This window comes from Mus caroli, chromosome 5, assembly GCF_900094665.2.
Source record: "Mus caroli chromosome 5, CAROLI_EIJ_v1.1, whole genome shotgun sequence".
Classification (NCBI taxonomy): Eukaryota; Metazoa; Chordata; class Mammalia; order Rodentia; family Muridae; genus Mus; species Mus caroli.
Genome location: NC_034574.1, coordinates 79,280,033 through 79,301,013, shown reverse-complemented (window position 1 = coordinate 79,301,013; position 20,981 = coordinate 79,280,033). Strand labels below are relative to the sequence as shown.

Sequence of the window (20,981 nt, the reverse complement as noted above, 5' to 3'; positions counted from 1 at the left end):
CATGAATCTGTGTTTGGTATGAATTTACAAAGCTAAGTTATTCTTTTTTCTTTTTCCTTTACAGCAAAGAATCTTGTTCTTGCAGGGATTAAGGTGAGTGTGTCTACCCTCGGTATGAAAAGTTGTTTATTGTGAACTGTTTTGGTTTTTTGCTGATTTGCAGTGATCACGTACTTTGTCTTATTTTCTATTTTACATAACTGAATCAATGCTGTTGTTCTTTTTCTTAATTTATTGAAAATTTAAACATAAAAAAGAGTCACCTAACACATTTTTTTTTTACCTATCACACAGCTTAGGTTACCAACTCCACATACATGTATGTTTTATATATTTGCTTCCCCGTCCCTGCTGTCTGCAACTGCTAAATTCTTTTCATAAGAACTCAAGCTGTTTTATCATTCTTAAATATTTTTAGTATATATCTTTAATATAACCACAACTTAGTACGGTTTTAACACCTTAAATGTATTTGTTTTTTTATTACTATAAAATCATTTACTTCAAAATTTAACAGCATCATTGTTATATCTAGTTTGCATGGGCAAAGATTTTAGCCTGCTCTTTGGTTACTATCTTTCACAAGACTGTAAACAGTATTTATAGGATCTATAGTCATTTTGAGTGTAGTTTGTCAAATAATTTGTTTGCAAAGCTCACATTTGGTTGTAGCCAGCTTTGTTTCTCTGTGGTACTTCAGACCTTGTTCCTTACTGGCTATGGACCAGAGGTTACTCTCAGTTTCTAGCCTGTCTCCATAGAGCTGCTGATAGTTGGACAGCTGGCTTCATCAAGCACTAAGCGAGAGAAAGACAACACTAAGTCATAATCAAGAGGAAAGGGTTATCCAAAAGCCTAACTTTCAGAAGTATGGGGTGTTGGTGCCACCCTGGAAGCTTGCTAGCATAAGCACAAAATGCCCAGTTGAGAGTTCAGCTTTGTTTTGTTGACAAATCTATTTTAAAGTTTATTTTGTTCTAATCAGGTGCCAAGGAGAATCTGTATATTGTATCGTTTTCTTTTAATCTGTAGGTTTTCCTTCCCTAATTTTTTTCACCCTAACAAAATTTATTTAATGAAAAAAGTAGCTATTTTGTGACATTTATAGTGGCACATGTCTGATTCCAGCTTTTCGAAGGCATGAGGGAGAAAGACCTACAGGTGGAAGACCTAGCCTAGTGTACCTAGTAAGTTCCAGGCCAGCCAGGGCTACATAGCAAGGCCTATCTCCAACAAAATAGAAAGAATGGGAAAAAAATGTTGCATATACTGTGTCTTATATTTTCCTATATACTGGTAGTCCTAGCCAGAGTCAAAATGAGATTTGATTCCTTTAGCAAGACTATTTCACAGGAAGTATACAATGTCCTACCAGGAGACAATAATAACCTATTTTTCTCTTCTTCATCATTACTTTAGCCATTAACCATCAGAATCTTGATTCATTACTTCATTAATTGTAGTTGTCATTTCCCCCTTGTTCATTAATTGTAATAGTATTTTAGAAATATTTTTCTCTTTATTGATTACCTGATTTCACTATAAAGTGTGTAGACTGCATGTACAAAAGCAGGATAAATACTGAATTTTTACCACCCTCCAAAAGTCATCCTGACCATCCCTCAGCTGTGACTATTGAACTTTGATTACATATGTACCATGATAAACTTGTGCATTTAAATATACTGTGTTGTGTTTTTCTTCATTGTATAGTCTATTTTTAATATAAAAATTGGTTCATCTTTCCAGTGGAATCTTTACGTTTTTGAGGTTTTTTGGCATAACACCTGGAGTCTTTGTCATTTTAAGTCTTGTTGAGGGATAAAGATGAAATGTTAGTCATCAGGAAGCACTGAATTGTATTCGGATTTATTAAGTTTCTAATTCCCTTATAGGAATGGATTACTTTTTTACTTTCTGTTTTTGTACATTTATTGTAAAATTCATGTTTTTAATGACAGTCCATTTGCCCTATATTATATTTTACTTATATGACGTGGTTTCAGAATACAATTGAAATATTACTAATTATTGAAAATTATATCTTTTATCCTTTTCTAAAATCCCTTACTTTTGACTGATAGCTTTATAAAAAAAAATCATATTCAACAACTCCTCCAGTCAGTCATGCCAACTACACAAAAGCAGTTTAGATTATTTCAGATTGGATTCTAAGTATCATTTAGTGTCACTTTTTAAATTCAATATTACTTCTTTTTATGTTTATTTCATTCAAACTTAAGCATTAAATAAAAAATATTTTCAGGTTAGTCTGGTTTCTATACTCTTTTTTTTTTTTTTTCCCCTCCTAAGGCCATCCACTTTTAAATTTTATTTACTCATTTGTATTTAAATATAAGCAAATATATGTATACATAAATATTCCATTCAACTTTATGTATGTGTCTCTTCCTGTGCTTCTTAAAGTGCCTTGCTTTTTATTGTTTAACATCCTGTCCCTACGATTACTGAATAGTGATAATTATTTGTTTTATTTTTTAATAGTCATTTGAAGGTAAAATTGTGCACATGTATCACATTGGACAAATTTTCCCATGATGATGTACATTTTGTTTCTAGTGTTTTTAATAGAATTATACTTAATAACCTTGGCTGTAAGTGCTTTTAAATCTTTCTAAGAATGTGTTTTGGACAGATTCCTAAAAATAGGATTGCTCAGTTCAAGGGGATATATATGTCTTATTGCCAGAGGTTTTACTGAATTGTTTTCCATGGAGGCTCCTCCATGTACCATCATAATGCAACTTGTCAAATCATTGGACTTTGCCAGTCTATCTAGTGGATGGAGAAGATATTGCATACTCAGCATTCATATTCAAGAGCAATAAAATATATATTATCCCAGCATATTCATTATAAATTCATCTTTTTCTATATGGTATGTGATGTGATAAAAGTTACATTTTTTTTTCTAGTTTTTCCATTACCTTTATCATATGGAGTTTGGAATTTTTAAATATTTTTATGTTTTTCTGAATGTTTTCTTTATGTTGATTTTTATAACATGCTAATGTCATAAATTCGGAGCTTCTCACTGTGTAGTTTCTCCTCTGAGTTCTTCAGGTGTTTACAATCCTGTCTTCTGAATAATGATGTACTTGTATATCCTTTTCAATTCTTATGCCACTAAGTTCTCTTTATTACTCATGTATGCATAGTATTTCCAGCACACTGTACATAGCATTAGAGGTGGTATGCACCTTGGCTCTGTTCTGGACTTAACAGGTATTGTTCTTGTTTTTTTAAGGCCCTGACAATTCATGATACAAAAAAATGCCAAGCATGGGATCTAGGGACCAATTTCTTCTTGTGTGAAGATGATGTTGTTAATGAGAGAAACAGGTAAAGATATTTTGATACATTGTCATGGGATTTTTTTTAACTGTTATATTTAAAAATGTTTTATGTATAGAGAATACAGTTTAGATATAACTGTTTACTTTGTCAAGGGAAATTCACACCGCCTTACATAAATATGTAATGGCATTTATTTATCTCCTTTGTCAAATGTGATACATTTATCCTGTTACCTAGAAATGAATTTTACATTATTAAAGGAACTTAAAACATTATTTAGCAGGCCGGGCGTGGTGGCACATGCCTTTGATCCCAGTACTAGGGAGGCAGAGGCAGATGAATTTCTGAGTTGGAGGCCAGCCTGGTCTACAGAGTGAGTTCCAGGACAGCCAGGGCTACACAGAGAAACCCTGTCTCAAAAATAACAACAACCAAAAAAACATTATTTAGCAAAGTAATGGGTTTCATTATGACATTTTGATACATATATACCATTATAGTTTGCTTTTATCCCCTTGCCCCACACACTGACTTGCTTAGCCTCTTCTTTTTTCTTCCTTCATTTAGATATCCTCTAAACTTCATGACACACACACACACACACACACACACATATATATATATATATATATATATATATATATATATATACACACACACACACACATACCGTTACTTTTTTTCTATTGCCTTCCTTGCTTTGCCTATATACTCTTCATCCTCTCTGACAGTCTCTTTCTAGTCTCATGGGTAAATGATATCTGTAGTATTGCTGTCATTAGGAGACTTTGAAAGCTTGGAGATTAGAAGCAAGCGGGTATATGTGAAGATTGTTAAGCTTGCTATAAAGAATGTCATAAGATATATAAAGTGCTATAAAGTGTGTCATAAGATGATATTAATTTAGAAAACACAAATTTAAGTCTGTGTTTACCTACAGTATATTTAGTTTTCATTAAAATTTCATATGTTAGGTCCTTCTTATGTTAAGTGTCTAACATTGAGACTGAAAATAATAAATGAAAAATTATATTTTTCTAGGGCTGAAGCTGTACTTCATCGTATTGCAGAACTAAATCCATATGTTCAGGTCTCATCATCCTCTGCCCCTCTTGATGAAACCACAGACCTCTCTTTCTTAGAAAAATATCAGGTTAGTATTTTGTATTAAATGTTATTGATACATTCCAAAGAAATTATATGATAAAACTGATATAACCAAATACATTGAGGAGCAGAACAAAAGACATCAGGTTAAAGTAATACCTATTAAGTGCTCCATTTGAGAAAAAATTCTAAGAACTCGTTGATGTAAGAAAGGTATTTAGCAGTAATATGCTGTTGAAACTCAATGGTTTTTAACAATATGCATTTACTTGTTCTGGTTATATCTTTTAAAAGTTAATATTTAGTTGATAAACTGTGGCTTAATAAGCATTAGAGAGTTGAAAAATAAATATGAGTAAATTACAGTGTAGAACACAGAAATCAGGAAAAGTTTGAGTAAAAAATTAAAAGAAAATTTAGCTATATGAAAAAGTTTACTTTATGACATTGCTATTTCTAGAAATAGTAAAACTCGGTGTCACCCAGGAGAGATGCCTCTGTGCCTCTGTGGGTAAATTATTTGCTATCCAAGCAAAAGAACTGAGTTCAGATCCCCAACACCCATGCTGAGCCCCATTGCTTCCTAGACATCCACCCTAGCTAATTGATGAGTCTGAGACTGTCTCAAGAAGTATAGTAGAAAGTGATAGAGGAAAACACCAGATGCTGCCTCTGGTTTATACAAACATACTTAAGAAAGTTTACACATGCATGTACTGCACATAAGAAAACAAGGGCAGAAAATTTTGGCTGAAAAAATTTCCAGTACCTGATGAACACAAGTCTTTAGATTAAAAGTGCTAGAGCTAGTACTAGGCCTTATATAATTTATACTCTTAATATATTACCTTGTTATGTTTCACAAATACTGACAGAAAACACTAAGGAATAGGCCATAAAATTGATCTATCAGAAACACAAATTTTAACATACATAGGAACCCAAGGAAAACGTCAATTCCAAAAGTAAAAAAGTACTTTCTAGTGTGCAATGCCAAAGAAAACTTAGTAATGAAGTATCTGATAAAGGAAAGCAGTAGCTATAAAGAACCTCTAGGAATATTTGAAGAAATTAAAGAAAACAATACATAAGAAATTTTTAAAAATCAACAAAAAAATCTTGGAAAAACAGTAGAAGAAAGAGCTAAACAAATGAGACAAATATAGTTGACAGTTTCTAACGGTAGACTAAGATCAAGGGAGAGAGACTATCTGATCTTAGAAGCAGGCCTTTTGAAATAAAAGAGGAAGAAATGAAAAGAGCTTTGAAGATCATTGACAACCCAGTAAACAAACATTTCCCTTTTGAGATGCCTAGAAAAANAAAAAAAAAAAAAAAAAAACTATTCAAAGAAGTTCTACCTGCAGGCCTCTGTAATCTTGGGACTCATAGTTAAGGGGATTATGACCATGCAGAATTCTGTCCCTGACATATTGTAGTAAGATTGCCAGAAACAGAAGGCAGGTGGCAATAAAACTCAGTTTTACAGTAATTGTGTGCCATGTACAAGTTCCACTGATGAGCTCCTGATCTCATGCCTCTCTTATTTACAAGTATATGTAGTCTTTCCATTAGACTTACTGTAGTTTGCTCAATATCATTCCATTTCAGAAGATAGTAATTCAGCGAGCTTTATATATATACTTGGTTATATATAACCTATCCTTCCAAGATGAAAAAGACATTTTCATGATATAGCAGAAAAAATGAAGGAATTTATTACTACCAGACCAGCCTGCCAAAAGATGGTCAAGGGAGTCCACATCCAGAAGAAAAAGAACCATACCTACTATTGTGTATACATGAGAGTACCCCACTTGGAAAGAAGACACAGAAAGGGAAAGTGCAGAGCCAAGCCACATAGAGGAGCAGTTCACATTCTAAGATGCCCTCATTTAACAGCCAGCAAACTGTTCAACAGAAACTTTAACAAGAGGGGATGGAATGACGTTGTTTTTCATTCCCATGAAGAAAGGCAAAATCAAACAAATGATATTCAAAACAAATAGAAAAAATGGACATTCTTATATTATCTGTATTAATTTTAAGTGTAAGTGGACTATATTCCCCAGTTAGATGATGCAAATGGACTGAATCTAAAACAAGATTCAACGGTGTAGTGTCTATCAGAACTCCATTAGTAGTGAGCACACAGAGACTGAAAGTGTAAAAAAAAAAAATGGGAAAAAGGTATTCCAAGCCTGAGAATATAATTTACGTAAGTTTGCTTTCTCTGAAAACATGAGGGCCTGAATTCAAGTCCTAGCACTCAGATAAAAAACAGGTCATGGCTTTGCCAGCACTGGGGTGGGACTATGACAAGTGGATTCTGAGAGCTAGCCTAGTTATTCCAGCCATCCTAGAGGAAATGGGAGTTTCTTGCTCAAGAAGAGGCCATGATTCAGGGCAATATGGCAATCCTCTTAGAATAGGAAAGAAGAGCTGAAGAGATGGCTCAGCGGTCAAGAGCACTGACTACTCTTCTGAAGGTCCTGAGTTCAAATCCCAGGAACCACATGGTGGCTCACAACCATCTGTAATGAGATCTGACATCCTCTTCTGGTGTATCTGAAGACAGCTACAGTGTACTTAACATATAATAAGTAAATAAATTAAAAAAAAATAGGAAAGAAACCCCCAGAGTCCTTCTCTGGATGTCAAGTGTGTATGTGTGTACAAAAAGAGATTCCATGCAACTGTAAACCAAAAGTGAGCAAGAGTGGGTATTCTTACACAGAATAGATGTAAAAACAAAACTGTAAAACAGCAAGTCATTTAATCAGGAATCAATTCAATATCTGACAACAAGCATTAGATCTAAAGGAGAAGTAGGATCCAGGACAGTGTTAGAACTTCCAATATCATCACTGTACAGATCTTCAGACACAACAAACAGCAAGCTGGTTGTGGGAACACACACTCCCAGTATTTGAGAGGCCAAGAAAGAAAAAAGGAAAGAAGGATTGTCATAGCTTAAAAACATGCTGAGTTAGTCCTGAGTTCAAGGCCAACTATAATGATACCCTTTCTCAATTCTCTCCCACACAAAAATGCAACATTGAAGTACTATAGCTAATATACTGAGCAGCATGTATAGAACATACGTCCTCAGCACATGAAACACTCCTTAAAATATACCATGTATTAGGACATTAAAAATAAATCTTGAGATATTCACAAAAATTATAGAAGTGAGGACTAGGAATGTAGTGTAGTCAATAGATTGCTTATGCACAAAGCTTTTGAGTTTAAATGCCAGCATTAAATAAATGTGAGACATGCCTGAAGTCTTGCCACTCTAAACATGGAGGCAGGAGGACCAGAAATCCAGTGTCATCTTTAGCAACACACCAAGTTCATGGCTACTCTGTGCTGCATGAGACCCTGTCTCAAAGAAAAAAATACTGTGTCCTGTCTGACCACTATGTAATAAAATGAAGAATAACAAAATAAACTTCAAAAATCTTACCCACTCAAACTAGAAAGCTATTATTAAAAAAAAAAAAATCATTCTGGCAAGAATCTACCACAAAAGGGAAATTTTTTAATTAAAAAAAACGTAGTTATCACACTTCTAGGTATGTAACCAATCTGAATGAAATCAGCTTACCATAGAGGTACATGCCCATGCTCACTGCAGCACTGTTCTCCTTAAACATATGTAATCAAACATAAATGCCCTTGCTTCAGTATGTTCATAAAGAAAACTTGGTTTATGAGTATGTGTGTGTCTGTTCATTTGTCTTTACTCATAAAAACATATGCCGGTGTGGGGAAAAGTGTAAAAGAATGTCTAGCTTTACCAGTATGTAGTATGTTCATATATTGACGTATGACACAGCCTACTAATATATACAATTTACATGATGAAGTTTTAGGGCATGGGCATTATCTTAGCTTCCTTTTTTACTACCACCAGTTCTGCTCTTCTCTCAACCAGTGCAATACAGAGGTCTTAGATGCCTCCTTGAGTATTGGGTAGTGGGTGGCTTTAAAGGGAAACATTGAGCTAGAGAACCTGCTGTTTGGCAGTAAGTCTTTATCTATCATGAAGGAGATATTACCTCTTGCCTCAAGTTTTAAAAAGAAAGAGTGATCAGGACATTCTTGGCATACCTCATAAGAGTGCAAACACTGAGGAAAGCATAGAACTGAGAATCTATTGGTTTTGATGTTTGATAGGCAAATGGCTTTCAAGAAATTATTTGACCTCTATCCATATAATCTATTTCAAAATCTTGTTTTCACACCTACTTTTATCACAGTGTTAATAAAAAATAAGTACTGAAAATTATCTGCAATCTTAAATAATATTGTGATTTTACTAATATTATTGTAAATAAAGGTTTATTTTGTAAATCTATTGAATGCAGAAATTAGAGAGTTATGACCAATATGCTTGAAAATTGTAATTGACACTCTTGAAGCTTGTCTGAGTAATGTTTTGTTAGCTAGATTAGTGATTGTAGGACAGTGACAGGTAAGTCTCCAGCCCTCTGTTGGGAGACTACAAAACAACATAGGGTGTAAGGTTTGCTTCTAATTGTGAGTTCTTTAAAGTAAAGGAATTTATTCTATATAAGCATATGCTCTCTCTATATTTTTATTTTGGTTTTGCCATTTTGTACTTCTATATATAATTAATTCTAGGCCAGAATTCAATATAGGATAGTAACTTTTGTGAAGATAACTATGATTCTTTGGTAGAATTTGAATTTATATGTTTCTTATTGAGAAGGTATATTATAAAAGTTATTGTGTACTTTCTGATCTTTATTTTATTCTCAACAGTGTGTAGTATTGACTGAAATAAAACTGACATTACAAAAGAAGATCAACAATTTTTGCCATTCTCATTGCCCTCCAATTAAGGTAATACATGTAATTTAATAATTATAATATTAATATGCAGCTAACTAAAGGAAGAACATTTTTCGTATTCCAGTTTATAGCTTTTCACTAAGTTACTAAAGAGCTTTGTGTGTATAGTCACACTAAGATGATTTTTTTAAATAAACTTTTATCTTTAAAGACTTGTAGATAAGCAGGCATAGAGGTGCACTAAGGAGTCGGGAGCAAGGCTGGTAGACACCTGTGCACTTCAAGGCCAGCCCAGGCTACCCATCAAGTTCCACGTTAGGTAGTGAGACTCTAACCAAAAAAGCACAACAAAGAAACAATTTATAACTACACACCCACACACAAAACACACCCCCAAATTAAGAAGACTCAGGCATATAAATCTCAGTCTACACAGAATATGTCATTCTGACTCTTCTACACAAAACAGTCATTCTAAAGTTATAAAGTTCCATGTTTGATTTTACCTTCTGACAATGTCATGTGTTCTCCACCACCTAGAATAATATCCAAGGCAGTTCAAACTGGAGCAAGGAGCTTTGTTGTTGTCTTTCATAACTTTGTCTACTGCCTGCATTTAGTCTTTTCTCATGATCTAATACTGATTCTTTCTTGTTCTCTTTTGTACATATTATACTGTCCCACTGATACTTTTATTTGCATATATTCATATATTATTGGCTAGATTCTTTATATCAGGAATATATAGGAAGAACGTTTGAATTTTCCTTCAGAGAATGTACAACCTTAATGATACACTTTAAGTGGATTCATTGTGATGCAAATTATGTGACTGTTTTTCTTTAGAGCTGAATAGACTTGTGATGCCTATAGAAAGAGCTTTAAGCACAAAAACATAATTTCTTTACAGAATCTTGGGATAGAGACTGCCATTATTATAAAATTAATTTTTAATAGAGCATTTGTTACTGTATTAAAGAACCTCATGTGTACGTTTCTTGGCTTGGTTTGCACTTTGACGTCTGTGGCCTTCTTTCTGTAGACTTCTCCCAGCTTAACGTCCTCTTCTAATTTCCACTAACTAGTGCTTTTGGTGAGTGTACACTCATTTCTGTTTCTGTAAAATAATAACTACTCATTCCTAGGCAATTCAACTAGGATAATTGTATCTTATGTATTGAACTTAAAATTTATGACCAAGCCAGAATTTTTGTTATTGAAATAACAAGAGTATGTAATGGTGATACATTGAAGGTATTTTTAATTTCATTGTGTCAGAAACCCACTCACCAAATACCACATTTCTTGATCCCCAAACTAATTTATAAATGATTCATTCTGTACATGAATAATGTTACATTTCAGGGAATATACTTAATTCTAAATGAAGTCATGAATTGTTGTAAGATAACTGAAGTGGTTTTTTTTTTCTATTCACATACATTTATTTTTGTCTTTTCAGTTCATTAGTACAGATGTACATGGAATTTGGTCCAGGTTGTTTTGTGATTTTGGTGATGAATTTGAAGTTTCAGATACAACAGGAGAAGAACCAAAAGAAATTTTCATTTCAAACATAACGCAAGTATGATTACTTTAATACAATTTAGGGGTATATGTACTAATTTTTAATATTCATAGATGATTATTTATAAAAACTTGTAAAAAATAATAGAATATAAAAACTTGGTGGTCAATAACCTACTCTTATTTTTAGGCTAATCCAGGTATCGTCACTTGCCTTGAAAGTCATCCTCACAAGCTTGAGACAGGACAGTTCCTAACATTTCGAGAAATTCATGGAATGACAGGCTTAAATGGATCTGTACAACAGATAACTGGTAAGTTTACGTGTTTTATTAATTTACTTTTAGTTATTTAACCTATTTATAAACATATACTTCATTCGGTGTTTTGAACACATCGCCTCATATTGACTTGATTCACATCTCTGAGCTTCAAATCAGTATATTCAAGGGAGGACATACTGAACCATGGTAATACTACAAGGAAGAAAGTGAAGTGTAGAAATACACTATGAGAAAATACAAGTTGAAATTTCAAATCTTTACACGAGTAAGAATACAGTTATGAAAAATTGTAAGTGGACAAAGATTCCTGCTTGAGCAACCTACTTTAGGGGTGTAAGAAGTTGTGTAGGTTTGGGGGAATATATGATGATAATTCAAGTGTGAAGGAGATGGCAGTGAAATTGTGAATGGAGATGATTGTCAAATCTATGTTGTGTTCACTGGATTGAATATTTAAGCAGGCAAGTTTGGAGTCTGTTTTTCCCCTCTTTGCTTTGCTTTTAGAGGACTTACAGATTATTACTCAAGGGGATAGAGGATGCTAAAGTCAGAGCTTTGAGAGAACACCCATTTTTAAAGTAGAAAGTTGATAGTGAATGGATATGTCTGGCCCATTTGAAATAATTTATATCATTATTGATCTATATAATTTGTATTTTACCTGTAGTTGTGTTTAAAATATAAAGTGCTATACAATTTGCAGCATAACTTTGTGGCGATGACTCACTTGTATCTTTTGGGCACTTAAAAAGTACATTCAGGTGTGATTGCCCCAGTTAACATAATCACCCCAGGAAGGGTCCTTTTTTTCCACATCCTCACCAGCATTTGTCATTTTTGTTTGGGTTGTTTGATTTTGATAAATATGTTTTAATTTGCGTTTTCCTGATGACTAAAGATATTGAGCACGTTTAAAAATATGTATTGCCAGTTTTTTATTCTTTAGAACTCTGTAAATTCATTGACCTATTGATTGAGTAGCAGCTTTATGTATTTCTTTTGTGTCGTTGAAATTAGTCTCAATATTAGCAGTTTTGAAATACAGCTGGCAGATTACTTACTTCTACTCTGTGGCTGGTCACTCACCCTGTTGATGGTGTTTTTTGGTATGCAAATGCATTTTAATTTGATGTTTGAGTACATTTGTCTTAAATAGAGGTTCAGATCATAATGTTAAAGAATTTGTATTTGTTTGGGGAAAGTTGGCCAACTTGATAATTTGGAATTAAATTTGTTTACGTTGGCTACCATTTAGTGTGAGAATGTGGTGATCAGATGAGATGCTTAGAGCTACCTATATAGTAAGAAACTGCCTGACAGCAACAAATCAAGTCTTTTACTTTAAAACCTACTTTATTTGTAGGAAAAAATTACTTTTGGGTAAAAGTTGCTTAAATCAAACACTTAATACTTGATGCTTCCTCCCTTAAGATAGTTTTGTTCTATGAAAAAATTAAATAACTAAAATAAAACACATTAATTCTTAAAGAGTATATGTATATTTATGTCTTATGAAATTAATATAGATATGTCTGCACGTGCATTTAAATAGCGTTGTGATTGAGTCCCACTTTAGATTTCCTCCTCTTTCCAAATATCAAATTAGCTTGGTGTCTGCTTATTTTTTTCTATTTAATGTATGACTATTAAGTATTCACTTATATATTTATAAGTATTGTAATTTACTTGGTGATTAATAGAACTTACTGTTTAATTAAGTTTTAATTATTAAATGGTTGAATAACAAAGTCGATTGACAGTGAAAAGTTTTTTACATATCCTTGCTATTCCTCCTTAGTAGTCAGCCACCCATCATGGTTTTATTATATACCAGTAGAGAAGTTCTTTATGCTGTCTTACACAGAAAGTACCTATACATTCGTTATAGCCTTTTGCAATTTCATCAAATAAAATGACTTGTCTTTGTGTACTTGAATGTATTTTTCAGAGATGTATTTTATTCCTTTTATCTTTTCATGTACCAATAAAATTAGTGTTAACATGGTACAGAGATTATGTAGCTTATATTAATATTCTATTGTAAGTACCTCTCATTGCTTACTTTACACACTGGTTTTCCTCAATTATTTTTTAAGTCCCAAAGCTCACATTGGAAGAAATACTTGGTATAGTTTACTAACAGATTCCCAACCCCCTACAAAGAACAAAGCTGTTTTAGAATCTTACTTTTATAAATGGAGAGTTATATCTTTGTGATTGTACCTATTTATAATGTTTACTTTTTTCTTGCAGTCATATCACCATTTTCCTTCAGCATTGGTGATACTACAGAACTGGACCCATATTTACATGGAGGCATAGCCGTGCAGGTGAAGACTCCTAAAACATTCTGCTTTGTAAGTATCTTTTCTGCTTAAAAAGTTTTGTTTGTTTGTTTGTTTTTTTATAAAAGGAAGGGGGGGGAGAGAGAAAGAGAGAGAGAATAACCCAAAAGAATAAAATGCTCAATATCAAGTTACCATAAAGACTAAACTTTTTAAAAAAATTTATAACCAATTTGAATAAAATTAAATCAACCAGGGGCAAACTGATACTATAAAAATAACATACAGACCTAGAGCTATAGCTTACACACATTCTTAGTTGGTGCAGTCCTCTGTACTGCAAAGGTTAGGCAAATACAAGTTTATATGGTTTAATAGCTAGACTATCTCATGTGTATGATTGTGATTATACCTCAAAGGAGCTATATCCTCCTAAATAATGAAAGAATTTATCATATGTTTTACTGCCCAAGAAAAAGATAAAAGTGTTTTCATTTTATGCAGCAAGAGCTGTTACACTTTATGGCTCAATTATTTGTTAGTTCCTGTTACTACAATTTTAATCTGCATTTTAACTACTATGTTTGAAATGTAGTATGATTCACATTGACTATTGGTCATGAAAGAAAAACTTGCTGATAGATAGAGTGTAGAGAATGATATTTTCTTGGAACTAATGAGTCTTATTTAAATTGACAGGCTGCTTCTCAGTGTGAGATGTATAACATGTCTTTAGTTGTTGGGCTTTTCAGGATGATGTTGCTACAGGCTATAGGGGGTTTTCAAGATCTCAAGGTTTTAACTTCATTGTTTTTGTGTTTTTCATTAAAAAAAAAAACTAGTCTTCAAGGCTTTGTTCACATTAGTTAAGCCAATTAAAATAGGACAGCTTATGAGATCTGCTTCTGTATACTTTCTCTTTCCCCACCCTAAGTTTTAATTAAATAATTTTGTGCATCAAATAATTTCTTGTGTGGTGATGTTTGGGGAACTGTTACTCTTCAAATTTTTCTTTGGTTTGCCTTTCTATTCTTACTTTACACTCATGCAGATTTTAGCTTGAAATGTCTACCCAAGACTTAGCAGGCATAACTAGTCTCAGTTACTTAATGATATCAGAATACATGGTAGCTTTTACATTAGGACAAAGTTTGGGATTATAAAGATAGTTTTCACTAATTTTCCTTGAAGTAACTATGTAGTACAAGTGGTTTTTAGTGTAGTAATGAGATATTACAGAGCATTTTAACTACATTATGTGATTAACTATAATATTACAACAGCCCACCCTCACCAATTTTCAGCCTTAGAGAAAGATCTGTTGCTTCCAGTGCCCTAAATGTTTTGCAAAATAATCACTCAATGTACTGTGAAATAATGTTTGTTTTTTTTTTTTTCTCTTAGGAACCCCTGGAGAGCCAGATAAAACATCCAAGGTGCCTTATTGCAGATTTTAGCAAACCTGAGGTAAATATTTACTTTGAAGGCTTGAAAGGGGCAATGGAGTGGTGGATGGGATTTGGTAAATGATTCAAAACTTAAAATGGATTAATCATTGTTTCTAAAGGTTCTACTCTTCACCTCAATATTTAAAGTTCAAATTGAAGGATTTAAAATGAGAATTCATGTCACAAAATGTTAGAGTAGAATGAGTTGTACTTTGGTGATTTGCTAGCTTTGATAATTAAGTAATTTTAGTAATATATAGATGGGGCATTACTGTAAGATTTTTCTCAACTATGCAGTTCTATTGGACATTTGTTTATTTTATGTGCAGGGGAGGTAGCAGGTGAGCAGCAAGGAGATAACCAGCAAGGAGATGACCTCTGATTGGAGGTCAGAGGTTGGACTCCATCAGAGGTCATCAGGCTTGGTGGTAGACCATTTCACTGGCCACAGAGTTTTATGTAGTATAGGGAGATACACCCTGAAGCTGTTATGTTCCGCTTTATAATACTAGATATGATACCTTATCTTAACAGTAAATATATTATGATAAGAAATGAACAGCTTCCAAATTTATAAACACTAATTTAAAAAAACAGTTGTTTTTTGTTTTTTTTTAATAAATTTTTTTGGAGCTGTTCTGGTTTTGGATTTGGTTTTAGATTTTTGAGTCAGGGCGTCTATGTAGCCCAGGCTGACCTTGAAATCTGAGATCCACCTGCTTCTGAGTGCCGCCTCCTGGGTGCTGAGGCTAAAAGTGTCACCATGTCCAGTGGCATTATTACTGGCATTCAGCTGATATTTATTATGAATAACCTAGTAAACACTGGTTATTTGGAAAATGCTTCTTAAAATTCCTTTATTGTCTTGATGTCAAATCATTTAACTTTCCTAATGGTAATCATTATATTACACTCTATTATGAGGGTGAAATTAAATAATAGTTGGAAAACATTTACCCTAATCTATAGCACTTAACAAATGTTGGACAATATTTTTTTTCCAAATAGGCACCTTTAGAGATTCATGTCGCTATGCTTGCCTTGGACCAGTTTCAGGAGAACTTCAACCGTAAGCCAAATATCAGGTAATGCTTTTGGTTCTAAAAGTAATGCTTTTTCTTCTCTCTCTCTCTCTCTCTCTCTCTCCCCCTCTCTCTCTCTCTCTCTTTATGAAAACCATGTTTCAAAAATTATAGGTTGAAAATAGAACTAACCTTTAATTACATTACTAACATAACTAGTAGCATTATTACATTACTGGTAAATATGGTAAACTGCACAAATATGACATTTAAGGTGATTTATTATTGGTGGAAGTAGAAAGATCCATTTGTAAGAATGGAATCATACCACACGGGAATTTTTCATATTTAGAGACTTTAAAATCTATAGGTTTTAAAGTCAGAACCTCTTCTAATTGGTGAACTAGCAATCTGTGATAATGTTTTCTAGCCTAAGTTAGCAATTGCAAGCTTCTTACCTTGTTTAAATCTAAATCTCATATGTTGTCTTAGATGACCATGATTTTGACGTAATGTCTTATGACTATAAGACAGCTAAGACTTTGAAGCTTAAAAAAACCTAAAAGTTAGATTAAACTTTGAAGTTAGATTAAAACACATTGTACTATATTTTGAATATAACCTTGGTGATAATTCAAAAAAATTGAAGTTGTATTTTTGTTTCAAACTATAGATGTCAGCAGGATTCAGATGAACTGTTGAAGCTAACAGTATCTATAAATGAAACCTTGGAAGAGAAGGTAAATATCAATAAAATTATGGTTGGCTATATATTTGTTTATAACATAAATACATATTAATATTTTCCTACATTTAGATCTTCCCTATGCTACCTACTAATTCTGTGACATTAATAAAGAAACGCTTTTGTTCTACTTTAGTTTTATGTATCTATAAAATTAGATGAACTTAGCTTACAAGTTGTAAACATTAAATAATTTTATTTCATAAAGTAGAACTCATCAATAAAACTCTGATCCTGACTTTGTTTTGTTAGGCTTCTTATCCCTTTTGTTTCATTCTGTTTGCTCATTGTATGTCCCATTTAGATGGTTTTAGTATCCTTTGGGTCCAATTTGATAGATCATAGATGTCTAGATAGTTATTCTTTTTTTCCCTAGATTTTCTTAGTTATTGGTTTATTTTTTTTAATAAGTATTTCCCATTCTTCTGCATTTCGGTGTTTTCTATCACACACCTTTTTCATCTCTAGTTTTAGTTATTTGGATTTCCTTCTTCCTTTTCGTTATTTTGACAGTATGTTAATCTTTTATCCTTTCACAGAATTTTAGTTTAATTATTTTGGTTTCTACATCATTAATTTCTGATCTGCATTACTTCTTGTACCACTTTATGTTCTTTGAGTTCAGTTACTGGGTTGTCTTGCTGGTCCATATTTCTTATGTTTATATAATATTCTTTGTTCACCTGTTAGGACATAACATCTTTTTTTTTTCCTGACTTTGTATGATAACCTTTGTGGGAATCCTCTTATTGAACTCTTAATCCTCATTGCTGCTCAAGGAGTGACCATAGTAGTGACAGTAACAATTTAAGAACAAACCAGATACAGAAAATTTAAAAAAAAAATGTCAGTTGTAAATAAGAATTACACCTTTAGTACTAGTAGACAAGAAATACTCTAGGAATTAGGGTAAATGAGTAAAGATGTAGAAGTATTGAAAATTAAACAATAAGAGGTGATAGAGAAAGGATACAAAGAAAGCATGATATGAAGAAAATGGGAGATACTATTACAGAAGATAACAGTGAAGAAAACCACAAAGCAACAGAAAGGCTGCTTGGTGTTTCTTTCTTGCTGAGGAGTTGCAGGTTAGAATTGCTTTATTTTCCTCCCTCAAGTTTGTCATTTTGCAATTTACGTGATGTTGGGGATAAGAAAGAGGGAAGCCGGGCGGTGGTGGTGCCCACCTTTAGTCCTTGTACCAGAGAGACAGAAATCTCTGATCTTGAGGCTAGCCTGGTTTACAGAGTGCCTTCCAGGACAGCCAAGGCTGTCTCCACAAAAAACAAACAAACAAACAAAAAACCACCAACAACAAAAAACCAAAAGAACAACAGCAACAAAAAACAAACCAACAAAAAGAGGGTATTGAGTTGTTTTTCTCTCTGACACCAGATACTCTAAATAGCAATCTAGACCACAGATAGAAAAGCAGAATTGAACAGAGACTAGTAAAAAAAACACTGCTTAAGGTAACATGCAAATTGGTATTTTATTATGAGATTAAGGTATTTTTATTTAGGAAGGAAATTTGGCAGTTTGGTTGGGTTTGTTCGTGTATTGGAAGTTAGGTTCTAATGCTATTGATAACTTAGTTCCTGAAGTCACAGGTCCTGTATGTGAGTACTGCTAGTATCATTGTTGTCTGTGGTTTGTGTTTTAGCCTGAAGTGAATGCTGACATTGTGCACTGGCTTTCGTGGACTGCCCAAGGCTTTTTACCCCCACTCGCTGCTGCAGTTGGGGGTGTTGCTAGCCAAGAAGTCTTAAAAGCTGTGACGGGGAAGTTTTCACCTTTGTGTCAATGGGTTAGTTCAGTATTTCCTATTTCTTTACATTTTAAGTGTTCCATAAGATGAATGTGTTGTTAATTATAGTGTGGTATAAATATATCTTTATATTTAGTATTATATACACTATTATGTATTACATATATACATATATATATATATTATATATTAAATATAAAAGAAAAGGCAAATAATTATGTAATCAAAATTCAGAAATTTAATTCTTTAATTGAAGCTAACAGAAGCATATATTTTGTCTGTTGGGATATAACCCAATTGCTTTCTCATATGTATTTTCTTACATGTATTTTAATAAGCAATGAGTTTCTGTTTTACAATTTTTCTCTATTATTTTGGCTTACTTACCATTTTGGGCTTCTCTGGGCTCTTGAACTAGTTCTGTAGAAAGTTTGCCATCACAAATTTTCAGGTTTAATGCCTGATACTGCCTGAAGATAGAGAATATAGGAATGGTCTAAATTTGAGAGCTGTGTAAGATAAAAGCATCATAAGAATTAAAACATTTAAGCCGGGCGGTGGTGGCTCATGCCTTTAATCCCAGCACTTGATAGGCAGAGGCAGGTGAATTTCTGAGTTCAAGGCCAGCCTGGTCTACAGAGTGAGTTCCAGGACAGCCAGGGCTACACAGAGAAACCCTGTCTTGAAAAACAAAACAAAACAAAAAATAATTAAAACATTTGATTCTGTTACAAGAAGGAAAATAAGTGGCAGAAGTCTGTGCATACTGCTTAAGTCCTTTCTGTTTGAGTTGATTTTGAATATAATACAGCACCTAGACAATGCCATTTTTCTGCTAAGTTATTTAAAATAGATTATAAATTGATGGTGGAAGTTGGCATAGTTTTAACTATTAATATCATATGAAGTATACATTCTGTTATTAATATGGTAATGTTACAATGATACTATCATCTCATTTTGTTCAAATCTAAAACAAGTTACTTAATTGAAAATATGCATGTACTGGCTAGTTTTGTGTCAACTTGACACAGCTGGAGTTATCACAGAGAAAGGAGCTTCAGTTGGGGAAGTGCCTCCATGAGATCCAGCTGTAAGGCACTTCTCAATTAGTGATCTAGGGTGGGAAGGCCCCTTGTGGGTGGTGCCTTCTCTGGGCTGGTAGTCTTGGGTTCTATAAGAGAGTAGGCTGAACAAGCCAGGGGAGGCAAGCCAGTAAAGAACATCCCTCCATGGCCTCTGTATCAGCTCCTGCTTTTGAGTTCCAGTCCTGACTTTCTTTGGTGATGAACAGTAAAGTGTAAGCTGAATAAACCCTTTCCTCTCCAATTTGCTTCTTGGTCATGATGTTTTGTGCAGGAATAGAAACCCTGACTAAAACAATGCATAAGACTGGGTTCTTTAATTATTACCGAGTTAAATTCTTTGCAGAACTAAAAATGTTGAAGCTGTCTTCCTGGATCTTGTCTTTTATAATTATATATGAGGTAAAAGATGACATAAAATATCTCCAGTAGGAAGTACACGCTACATACATTTTTCTCAAGCTAATCATACTGTTTATTCAAATGTAACTAAAATTGAATGGGAACACCAAAGGTTTTTTGTAGTTATGAACAGATTTTGAGGTAAAATTTTCTCTAAAAATTAAAAAATAAAATAAAATTATCCTTAGGATTGATAAGTGATATGAATTAAATTACATACCTTTAACAGTCCTTTTAGGTTTCACAGTTTTAAGAATATATGTTATAACCATGATTTTTCTAATACTTTACATTGAGTTGCCATTTTTATTATCTTCCCATGATTATTAAATAACTATAAGAGAAAAGCTACAGGGTTTTTTTAGTGACTTAAGTCTTAAACGTTATGTTTTTAATCTTGTCTTCAGTTGTACCTTGAAGCAGCAGAAACTGTGGAATCCCTAGGCAATCCTGGGCACGAAGAGTTTCTCCCACGGTAAAGCTGAAACTTGGATTATTTTTTCTTAGTATCTCTTTAAGAAGCAGAGATTAAACAATTTTGTGTAAGCATGCCTCTCTTAGGTGTCTTTCCTCCTGACATTTTACTTCTTGGCTTGTTACTTTAGTGATTAAATATTGCAATAGTACTATGTCTCTTTACCACTTTCTATGTAGTGATACAGAATTTCGGGTTATATGCATGAGAGTGATTAGCATTCAAATGCCATAATATTAATGAATAAGATTGCTATACATGATTTTTTAAAAAATAAGTCACTTTCCATTTGAGGCCATAAATCTTTTTCAAAATCAGTTAAAACTTTAGAGATTTCATTATCTCAGAAAACCACGTAACCCAGAGTTCTGCCTTCAGTATAAATGAATTAATAACTCCAAATCCCTTCTGTAGAATCCTCTAAAAACTTTTTTAAATATTATGATCTTTATAATTTTTTTCTTAAATACAATAGTCCCTCTTTATCTGCAGTTTAACTTTCTGAGATTTTAGTTGCATGTAAATTATCGAAAAGTACAAAATGGAAAAGTACAGAAATAAACTATTGATAAATTTAAATTACATATACTTGGGTACAGAGTGATAACATCACACACTGTCCTTCCTGGGATGGGAATCATCCTTCTGTCTGTCTATTAATCCTTTAGAAGCTCAGAAGTATACTCTGTTTTAA

At 33.1% G+C, this 20,981-nt stretch overlaps 1 protein-coding gene across 1 annotated transcript in view; it reads left to right on the top strand.

Moving 5' to 3' along the window:
- Uba6 (ubiquitin like modifier activating enzyme 6) overlaps positions 1–20,981 on the top strand; it is a 57,986-nt gene that overhangs the window by 8,329 nt on the left and 28,676 nt on the right. Inside the window, exons 4-15 of the mRNA XM_021163706.2 lie at positions 65–93; positions 3,269–3,363; positions 4,360–4,471; positions 9,217–9,297; positions 10,709–10,831; positions 10,964–11,087; positions 13,311–13,414; positions 14,747–14,809; positions 15,799–15,875; positions 16,486–16,552; positions 18,221–18,364; positions 20,220–20,287. Of these exons, the coding sequence (XP_021019365.1) occupies positions 65–93; positions 3,269–3,363; positions 4,360–4,471; positions 9,217–9,297; positions 10,709–10,831; positions 10,964–11,087; positions 13,311–13,414; positions 14,747–14,809; positions 15,799–15,875; positions 16,486–16,552; positions 18,221–18,364; positions 20,220–20,287 (1,087 nt within the window). The remainder of the gene's footprint in view (positions 1–64; positions 94–3,268; positions 3,364–4,359; positions 4,472–9,216; positions 9,298–10,708; positions 10,832–10,963; positions 11,088–13,310; positions 13,415–14,746; positions 14,810–15,798; positions 15,876–16,485; positions 16,553–18,220; positions 18,365–20,219; positions 20,288–20,981) is intronic.